This window comes from Lygodium microphyllum, chromosome 14, assembly GCF_053477565.2.
Source record: "Lygodium microphyllum isolate KBCC chromosome 14, Lygodium_microphyllum_v1.1.10, whole genome shotgun sequence".
Lineage (NCBI taxonomy): Eukaryota > Viridiplantae > Streptophyta > Polypodiopsida > Schizaeales > Lygodiaceae > Lygodium > Lygodium microphyllum.
The window spans coordinates 63,488,349-63,499,047 of record NC_141148.1 but is presented as its reverse complement, the minus strand read 5'-3'; the positions used below and the strand labels follow the sequence as shown (position 1 = coordinate 63,499,047).

The window sequence follows — 10,699 nt, the reverse complement described above, 5'->3', positions numbered from 1 at the left end:
GAGCTAGGGGCCTCCAAAAAGAAGAAGTTTTGGGTAGCCACCCATCATCCAAGGGATCTAGCATATCCACATGACACACATTTGCATACATACTTTATGCACATACTAAAACAAATGCCACTCCAACTTGCGTTGTGAACAACAAATGGATGGCAAACTAATCTCACACCCTTGCCCAAACACCACTCTTGTATGCTCCATGACTTAATCTTATGACTCACCAATGAGAAGGTTATTACTTTATTAGTCAAATTATTACGATTGGTTGCTTATATATATGAAAATTTGCCTTTTATTCATAGAGATTTCTATGTAATGCACAAACTATGTGGTCTCTCATTTTCAAGAGTCTTGCATGACTACACTTTAAGGGGCCTAAACAATGTTCTTAGTCAAATTGGAAGTGTAAGGGCTACATCTTACACCAGAGACATTAAACCTTTCACTAGATGTTATGTCAATCAAATTAAATGAATATTCGGCCATTACTGCTCTTCAAAATTGAGGGGAGATTAGGATAGTAGGAGACAAGGTTGTCTGCACCAAGAACAAGACATGTATAATAACCAAATAAGTATTGTCAAACCCTTTTGGCCCTCTTTTGGTCCGATAAACCTTTATTTGGCCGTACATGGGAACATTGCCTTTTGTATTTGGGTAACAAAAGTGTGCTATGTAGTGGAGCAATGTTGTGAGGTGGAACACGTGGTGAACCTAACATTTCAAAACTTAAATACATATAACTTCATTAAACACATAAAAGAAACTACAAAAAGTTAATATATTAAAAAAGAATAGAGAGAACACATGACAATAAGGCCTAAACACCCCCCCTTCCCCTAGCCCCCCATGATGAAAATCAAACAACGAACGAAAATTTATAAAGGAAATAAAGAAGTAATATTTTATTTACATAGCAATAAATTAGATAAATTATCACTACAAGCAAGACATGCTTGTAGAATATTGGGGATAGCCTTTGTTTATTGTGCATCGAGATGAATTGCCACCACAATCATGCTTGATTTTGTTGATTAGCAAGCTTTAGGGATGCCATAACCAATTAACTGATTCCATGAGGAAAAGGTATTGCACTAGCTTGAACCTCCTCAAGAATCATGCTTGATTTTGTTAATTGGAAAGCTTGAGGGTAGCCAAACCAACTAGGTGATTCCACGAAAAAAAGAAATTGCTAGTGATGATGTATTTTGTGCCACTATTCTCTACATTAGTGAGCTTTATAATTGCCAAAATGAATTAGGTGATTCCATGAAGAAAAGGTAATGCTATTGGCGCTGCACTTTGTGCCATGTTTCTTCATCTATTGCTGATGGAAGATTTGATAATTTGCAATTTCGTTCAACCACCTCATCTCAACTCATGTAGGCTAAGCCTATCTTAGGTAGTGCGGCTTGTCCCTAGGAGCTAGGTTGTGCAAGCTCTAGTGGGGAAAAAAGGATGATAACATAAGTGTTGTAGTTCCTTGAGGTTATGTCAATCACTCAAGCCTTTTTCCTTCACTTGCAATAAAAGCCCCATCCCATTAGGGTCTTTATGCTAGAACCTTTCCATTGGCCTTTGAGAAGTGGTCGACAAGCATAGCAATTTTCATTAGTTTAGCATCATTAATTTTGATGGCTAGTATTAGCAGTAGGTCTGTCATATATTTCGAAGAACCCACTCCCCCCATCAGCTTTGCACGCGAGTAGGGGTGAGTTAGGTTAAACCACTTCCACTGTTGTTACCAAGATAAGAGTCCATTCACATTGAAGGGGAGGGTTATGCTACACGTGTCTTAGTAGGGTGAAATGAATTTCATTTATAACTAGAAAGGTAGTCAGCCAATATGTCCTTATAAGGTACATTTAATACAAGCAATTGATAGTTGAAAGGACAATAACATTGTTTCCTTACCTTTGGTGTGACCAATAGATTTGTGGTGATGGATTTCCCTTGTGTTGCGATTCTGTTGAACTTGCACATCCCAACGTGCCTCACACAATAAGTTTTTGACATTTTCCCGTGTGCGAAAAGAGGGTCTTTGCTATGCTTTTTGCTATAGTCCTCAACATTATGAGCTTCTACTTGAGAGCCATTGCATAGGCTAGGTGCAGTTTAGGGTAGGGGGCCAATGGTCCTCATCTTGGGTCAGTAGCCTCCTTCCCCTAACTACACCTAGCTACATATACGGTCCCTCTTGAGTAGAAGATCATGATGTTATCGCAATTCACAATGTGGCAATGATAGTGAGAATTTGTCTAAAACTTCTTGTGTCAGCTGTAATGGTGGGCGTGACAGGGCCCTAAGGCCAATCGACTTGAAAATATCACGCCGAGTGTGATTCGTGAACATTGTGAAGCTGCTTGCAAAGCAGGGGAAGGGAGAATCATTATTTGAGGCTTAATTTACATAGCTGACAAGGTGACAGCTGGCCACATCCGGTGGGGCCAGGTCAGCGCCAGAGAGATTTAAGGGGTCTCACGGGAGAGTATTGATATCTAGCATTATACCCTGCATATTCTTCTCTCCCGGCTGAGCATTTAGGGTTCCTGCCTCCGCCATATCCATCATGTTCACATCCTCGCAAAAGCCTTTCGCCTCCTTTGTTGGCAACCATGAGGTCGCCTCCCTGGACCCCCTGCCCGCTGATCCCCCTCTTCCCAATCTCCTTGAGGACGATACCATTCTCCATTGCGACCGGCGTAGCTATATCCCTGATGTTTCCGCTCCGGATCATGGCTTGGCCGAGGTTAATGGCCGTACTGAGATCTACCGCACCGCCGGCAATGCGGATGGGTGCCCTGTGCGTGGCCTTCCTGACCAGAGCGACCGCATCCAGGGCCGCCATACAGCTGGCACTGCGAGTAGCTGTCACAGCGGTAATCTGAACCGTAATGTCTTACTCCGACATGACAGTGGAGGTCTCTGTGATAATGGCCGTGCAATCTCAAGCTTGAATGACAAGGATCTCAACAGGAGCTTTCTCAGTAACGGCCAAGGTGCCACTGAGAGTAGCTCTTCCACTGCCAGTATCACTCTCGGACGCAATGTCCATCACGACTGTCTCTCCATCACAGAGCCTGAGCTGGACGATGAGGCCACAGGGGACAAGGATGCATACATGGCTAGTGTACTGGCCCGTTACCGCCGAACTTTGGTTGAAAGGACCAAATATCACCTGGGTAAGCCGCTCTATTCACAGGCATTGCTGGCACGTAATTTCTCACCCAGATGGTCGTCTGGATTTTGAAGCAATCCCATATGAGGCTGTACTTATCTAGTCTTGACAGGCCCTAAGCGTTCACTTTGATGGATCTGATGGTGCTTGACAACCTTACGTATTGTCTGATAATCTTAAATTTCTTTATCTATGGATTTGCTGAAAGATTAAAGGGCCGTGCCAATCCTTGCTTGACTTTCGATAGTGAATTGTAATTGTCTTCTTGTTGCACTATCGAGCACGTTGTGGACTGTTGGCACTTTCTTATTTGGACCAAACATATACCTGGAAGTTGATTGCTGCTGTGATTTTGAGAGGACAAAATGCAGGTCCTTTCACAACAGATCTGGTGCTTCTTATCTCTTTGAATGTGGCTCCTGATTTGTTTTACATTGTTGCAGGCTATCCTTACAATTTGGACTTCGATTATGGTGCACTTGCACAGCTACAACATTTTTCAATTAATAATTTGGGTGATCCTTTCATTGAAAGCAACTATGGTGTCCATTCAAGACAATTTGAAGTTGGAGTACTAGACTGGTTTGCTCGTCTTTGGGAGCTGGAAAAGGATGAATACTGGGGTTACATCACCAATTGTGGAACAGAGGGCAATCTTCATGGCATTCTTGTTGGGTACATTACATGCTCTATGCTGTCAGCGACAAATGTAGTATGCTTTCCCTACAGTCAGCATTTTGGGTCGCATTTTTGTGTACTGAATTTTGTAGCTTTGTGTGCCTTTTTCAGAAGGGAAGTGTTTCCTGATGGAATTTTATATGCATCACGGGAATCCCATTATTCAGTCTTTAAGGCTGCAAGGATGTATAGAATGGATGTAGTCAAGGTGGATACTCTGGTGTCTGGTGAAATTGACTGCAATGATTTGAGGAAAAAGCTGGATGATAGAAAGGATAAGCCAGCTATTCTCAATGTGAACATTGGTAAATAACTTGATCATGCTGCTGATATATAGTAGATTGTGTGTTTTGATCATAACAACACCATTGCCAGTGTGTGATTTCTTTTAGAAGCTAGGAGCACTGAGTGTTTGGAAAACAGGACAATTAGTTCTTAAGACTGAGTTTCTGAGTCCTGTTTAATTGGTACATCAAGCTCCTATACAATAATCTGAATGTGTTGAGTGCTTGGAGCAACATTTTACTTGGCAATTTGTTTGATCCGTCCTTCTAGGTCTTGGGCGCTGCCCTTTTAAAAATGGACTGTGAAGTTTAAAACATTAGCGTATATAACACCAGAGCTACTTTTAGTTGTTTCAGTTTTGATGTTTTCTTACTCTTGCTCACTGTATCTACTTTGTTAATATGATTGCACAGGGACAACTGTGAAAGGTGCAGTAGATGATTTAGATCTTGTGATAAAAACTTTACAGGATGCTGGTTTTAGTGACAAGCAGTTTTTCATTCATTGCGATGGTGCCCTTTTTGGTCTCATGATACCCTTTGTGAAAAAGGTACTGTGCTTATTGTAAAATTGTGTGTTATCATTGACTGTGTTTACTTGGAACTCTACTTACTACATGAGTGACATCTGATGTGTTCAGGCTCCAAAGGTTACTTTCAAAAAGCCAATTGGCAGTGTAAGTGTGTCTGGGCATAAGTTTGTGGGATGCCCGATGCCTTGTGGGGTCCAGATTACTAGAATTGAACACATCAATGTTCTATCCAGAAATGTGGAGTATCTTGCATCACGAGATGCAACAATCATGGGAAGCAGAAATGGTCATGCACCTATCTTTCTGTGGTATACCTTAAATAGGAAAGGATACCGTGGATTTCAGAAAGAGGTCCAGCGATGTCTCCGAAATGCTCATTATCTGAAGGATCGGCTTAGAGTTGCTGGTTTCGGAGTTATGCTGAATGAGTTAAGCAGTACTGTGGTATTTGAGAGGCCAAAAGAGGAGGATTTTGTTAGGAAGTGGCAATTAGCATGTCAGGGAAATATTGCACACGCAGTTGTTATGCCCAGTGTCACTATCCAGAAGCTTGATGATTTTGTTGCAGACTTGATCAAAAGCAGAGCACGGTGCTTCCCTGATGGCAAAGTTGTTGCGCCTTGCATTGCAGATGGTGTGGGAGAGGATAATTGTGCTTGTGACCAGCATTGCACTTGCCCAGCACTGAAGTAAGGATTGGCTGCATAGCACACTTGCCAGAGTTAATCGTCAGGGAATTTTGGTCAATTTATGCTGTGCATTGGCTTGATGCTGAAAGAGCTTTAGATTTGGGCCTGCTGTAAATACACTTCTAAAGCTCTTCAATCATTCTGTAAAACTTAGTGAGGTTCAGAATATAATTTCTTATATACATCTGTCTACTATTCTCCCATTGTTTTCTACTTGGGTTTCTAGTTCTAATTTTGTGGACTGTAGATCAAATAAGGCTCTTGTCGGGACCTTCATCTCCCAAAGAGCCTGGAGCAACCTCTGCTTTGTGGATTGAATGGATTTAAAGGCCTCTGAACATGGAAGGTCTCACGGGTCCTGACTTTTATCGTACACCCAAATTGTACTTTAGGACCAACAGATCACACAACTCTACCTGGACATAGTTGAATCTAAGGAACGGACAGACTAACAGCTACTTGCAAGTATCTTTTTTCTGCATGTGGTTATTTAGGTGTACAATGCACCTAGACAGTCTTACATAGGGTGACCTGTTGTGTGCGGTGTAAACTGCCAGCATCTGCATGCTTTGTTATGGTGGGTAAATCAAAGAAAGCTTCCTGGATGTTGGAGATGCTGAGAGGATAGGAATGCAACAATTCTGCTGTATACAGTGGGGGAGGATATTTGTTGTTTATCAGTGTATATGAGTTTCACCACCCCTGAAGTCTGCAGAGAGGAGCACTGCAAGCCCCTTAACTGTATTCAGTAACTGGAGAGGAGCCTCCTAAACCAGCAAAGCAGCATGCCCCTTCACTCTGAACTTCTTCCCTCTTGATGCTGATTCATTAGTGAACTCTTTTACGTCAGTGGACAACTGGAGCTTCCTGCACCAACCAAGCAGCACATCCATTTACTATGAACTGCCTACAGCTTAAACCTGAATACTGAGGGAACACTCTTTACTACTTTGCAGGTTGCAACCTCTGGGCTCCACATCACGACAGTGACTCTTCCAGTTCCGACAACCCATACAATCAGAATGGTGCACAATTGTGATGTGTGGGTCTCACAATCAATGTGTTTAGGATTTGGTGATGGTGATAAAAACTGTTGACTCTTCAGTTGTTTATTGGGTAACAGCTTGCTTGATGTGGCTGCTGCACGCCCTTTGGATATGCTTGACCATCAGCCTGGAAGGGATGTCCATGCTTGTTTGTATTTTCACATCTTATATGCCGTGATTAGATCCATGTGATTGTCTGTAGTGCCACTAGGTTGGATGGGTATGCTTCTTCCAAGTGCACAATCCCAAGGGCAGGTTGAGTGTCTTAGATACCTGATTTAGTATGCTGTGATCACGAAGATTGATCCATGTGATTGTCTGTAGTGCCACTAGGTTGGATAGGTATGCCTCTTCCAAGTGCACAATCCCAAGGGCAGGCTGAGTGTCTTAGATACCTGACTTAGTATGCTGTGATCACGCAGATTGGTTTATTTCAGATGGGAAAAGGTATTTTATCATTGTTAGCACTGAATAATCTGGTTGAGAAATTAGCTCACTAAACGAAGGACCATTCCATCTAATTCCCTTGTGATTTTTTTCTCTACCATGTTACTCGTAAACCACCATGCTTCATGTTTAATTTCTGGACCAACTCCAGTTTAGTGCTTCATACTTCTGTTCAGTTGACTAAGCTCCAATGCGGAAGCACTTCCTGCCATGTGTCTGCTTCAATACAGGCTTCCCAGAAGATATGCCTTATACTTCATTCCACAGGTGCATTTCCTGTCTGTTAAACATCTCACTCAACTTGCCAGCTGTCAGCACAGCACCAGTGACTACTCTCCATGTGAATACTTTGTTCTTGAAGGAATCGTCATTACTCGTATCTTCTTGAAAATTTCTCAATCTATCACCGAGCTTCCCCTTACCCTTTCAACCTCTAAGCCACTGTTGATCGGTAGTTGTCTAGCCTTGGCTGCTGTCACTTCCAGCCAAATATTATTGCCCCCAAGTTTGAGAGGGGGTTTGCTTCATTTCCCCGTCGCATATGTCTCTGCCAAATACCTGTAGAATGTTCCCAGCTTAATAATCCCAATCAATCCTTAAAGGTCTAGATTACTCCAGCTGCAACAATGTTATCGTTTGCGTCCAACCATTGCTCTGCCCTATGGAGTTCCTTCCTGGCTAAAATCTGTGCCCTTTTGCCTTTGATAGAGGCCAACATGGTTCCAAATCTCCATGTTCAAGAGACATTTTTTTTGTATAATTGCTGGCTAATGGTCTCTGGTGCAGATTTTAAAAGGAACCTCCTTCATGAGTCAAGAAGATCCAGTGTAATCCCTTGAGCTTTCACTATGAATATGTCCACAGCCTTAGTTCCGCAGGTTTTACATAATCTGCCCTTTTCTGCAAGTACTATTGTCCTCTAGCATTCCCACCTAAGGCACTTCACCATCCCAACATTTCTTGAGCAGTTTAGCATGTGAAGTATGCGCCTCAGCTCCCACCTGGATGAGAACCAGGCCTCCGTCTCTCGCTCCTCTTTAGTCGACTTATGCTGATTGGAGTCAAGTACCTGGGTTTGTCAGGCCGGCCCCATAAAAGGCTTCCCAATATGGTATATTCTTCTTATTCCAGCACATCCGTGGTAAATAGAAGGGATATATGAATATCTTTATTATAATCTTAAGCTTGATGTGCAGAGGACACGGAGTAGATCTACTTGAGCTTGTCTAATATCCGACTGGGTCTGTCAGATTCTCTCACGTCTACACCCATTGGGAAACCGAGGTACCTGAATACCATCCCTCTGTTAATAAGTTTACCTGTGCGATGCAAATCAAGCAAATTATCCTGCGTCATGTTGATCATGTGGGACTTTTATAGCTAACTTTAAACCGAGCTGCCCTTCCAACCATTTCCCGCATTCGGATGGGCTTAACCATCTCAACTTCAACACCATGACGAGATCATTTGTGAAGCTCCTGCCGGACACGTTGTCCACCCCCTATATCTGACTCCTGCAAGCTGTCCCTCTAAGGCCAATTGGTTCATTAGGCAAAAATGAGGGCGAGTAGCCATCGCGAATATCAAAATGCTCAGAGTGGACATCCGTCTAATGCCTTTTGGAACAATAAGCGAATCCAGTAATGCTCCATTGGCTGAAATAAAGGCCTGGGAATCCCTTGCTAACATCACAGGATGGCTTGCGATTTTTCCAGCAAAGCCCATTTTTAACATTGTGTGTCTCCGAAATGCCCGGAATTAGCCACGAAGCATTTGTGCCCTCTTGCAGTTCGACTCTACCATCATTGACTTCCAAGAATATGAACAAGGGTAGCCAGTCACCGTTGTGCATGTACAACCACCGGTTGAACCTTCCCCAGTATATCTTGGGTGACTCAAGGAATTGACGAAAGCATTCTATCATTGATCTGTAAATAATTCTTCATATCAATGAGTGCTTATATAATCGGTCACCTCTTCTCGGGCTTCCAGCTCTTCCTCGTGTGTTTTTGTTGCTAAGGTAGAAACATCTCCATCCTCTTGGATCACATTGAAATCTCCCACCAAAAAGCCTCTTTGTATTCACAGATTTTGCTTAGTCATTGCTACATGCCTCTTCTTAGCCTAGCGTTCATTGAACCCATATAGATCAATGCTGCTGAGGAGGGGACGGGGCCGTAGCAGGGGTCGGTGATTGGCTGGGTGGGGCGGACTTAGCCTTAGAGTCGGGCTCATCCGGCTTGTTGGGCAAGGGTGGGAGTTTGGAGGTAGGAGTCTGTCATGGTGGCTTGGACTTCGTGTTTCAGCTTCACCCAGTGGTCGATTCACTTTCGCTTGTAATCCTGTTGGAGCTCCTCAATGATCTCCAGGGCGAGTGGAGTCGCACCGTCCGGGTTCTTTGCTCTAGCCACCCGAGCTTGGAGAAACACATTCTTCCTCTCCTGCCACTGGGGGACATCATCGGCAAAGGCGAGCTATTCCAGGATTGACAGTGAATCAGGGTGGACTAGGACGGTGGCCCAAGGGAGGGTGACAAATTGTGTTAGCTGCAGCGTATCCAGCCGAGGGAGGGTGTTGTTGATGGCCTCTATCATAGGAGGGTACACTTCCCCAATGTACTGTTGGAAGTTTGCCATGGCCATACACGCAACAAAGAATACACAAAGGGTACAGAGAGGTGAAAGAGAAACGAAGGTGGTGATCACAAGAGAGCCATGACAAATAAGAGTGGGGAGAGAGTTAATCTACCTTAAATGTGCAAGGGTTGTGGCCAATGCATGCGTGCCATGTCAACAAAACAACCTATAACCATGTATGATGTGATTTGAGATTCCCGAGAAAACATGTAGTCGTCTGGCATCTTCTCAAATGAGTGGGTGTCATAAATGAGTGCCACATTAGCAAAGCTTAGTACTTTGAGATTAAATTCAATTAGAAGGCAGACGACTAGGGGAAATGACGATTTGGGATTTGGTGTGGAAGACGTAGGGGGATTCGGATTGAGGGGAAATGGGCACTAGAAGCCATTACCATGCAGTCGGAATCCATTGACAAGCCTTGATAGCTAATACGAATGGACCACTTCATTGGAATAAAATGAATTAATACTGGAGTCATGAAATACCCAAAATGGACCACTTCATTGGAATTTGAGCTTGTTGGAGGGTTTTCCCATTTGAATTTTGAAGACTAGGACTAGTTGACCTTTATAGGACTATGGCTTCTTGGATAGTCGGTTGACTTGGTGTTTCTATCGGGCTTGGACCTCGAATAGGATGTAGGTGTTGTGTATTTGGTCTTCTTCGAGTTGAGCAATGCCCAGACGGAAGGGATTCCTACGAAATCAATCGATCCTGTACTAGTCAGAAACTAGGGACTACAAATTCTAGTGGAGTAATGGCTTCCAATCCAAAGGCAAGCTTGTAAGGAGTCATACCGGTTGTGACCTTGAAAGATGTTCAAGAAGCCCAAGTGCGGCAGGAAGCTTGGTACCCCAATCTTTTCAGTGCTAGTCTACCAATTTGGTTAGAAATTTGCACAAAACTTTGTTGGTGGATTCTACTAAACCATTGGCTTGCGGATAGTAAAGAGAGAACTTTTTATGGACAATTAGAAAGAATGAAGTGAGCTCTTTAATGACCATAATACAAAGTGTGTACCTCGATCACTGACCAATTCAATTGGCGTTCCATACTTTGTAAAGATATCCTAGAATAGACATTTGGCAACTAACTTGGCGGTATTGTTTGGTAGAGCCAAAGCTTCTACCCATTTGGTGCAGTAGTCGATTGCCGTCAATATGTACTTGTTGCAGGTGTAAGCAATAGCCACAGAGATGGGTTCA

The 10,699-nt window shown here is 43.3% G+C and overlaps 1 protein-coding gene across 1 annotated transcript; it reads left to right on the top strand.

Moving 5' to 3' along the window:
- The first annotated feature begins 2,489 nt into the window (after positions 1-2,489).
- On the top strand, positions 2,490-5,554 carry EMB1075 (Pyridoxal phosphate (PLP)-dependent transferases superfamily protein). The gene is made up of 5 exons (XM_087692881.1): positions 2,490-3,182; positions 3,622-3,853; positions 3,968-4,161; positions 4,555-4,691; positions 4,782-5,554. Exons 1-5 carry the CDS (start codon positions 2,570-2,572, stop codon positions 5,364-5,366), a joined length of 1,761 nt encoding a protein of 586 aa, XP_087549007.1. The 5' UTR covers positions 2,490-2,569; the 3' UTR covers positions 5,367-5,554.
- Positions 5,555-10,699: the final 5,145 nt, after the last annotated feature.

Excerpts from the sequence above, each read along its gene's own strand:
- EMB1075 (XM_087692881.1), top strand. The coding sequence starts at position 2,570 with ATGTTCACATCCTCGCAAAAGCCTTTCGCCTCCTTTGTTGGCAACCAT. Across the intron at positions 3,854-3,967 it reads CTTCATGGCATTCTTGTTGG|AAGGGAAGTGTTTCCTGATG; the intron begins GTACATTACATG and ends TGCCTTTTTCAG. Across the intron at positions 4,162-4,554 it reads TATTCTCAATGTGAACATTG|GGACAACTGTGAAAGGTGCA; the intron begins GTAAATAACTTG and ends ATGATTGCACAG.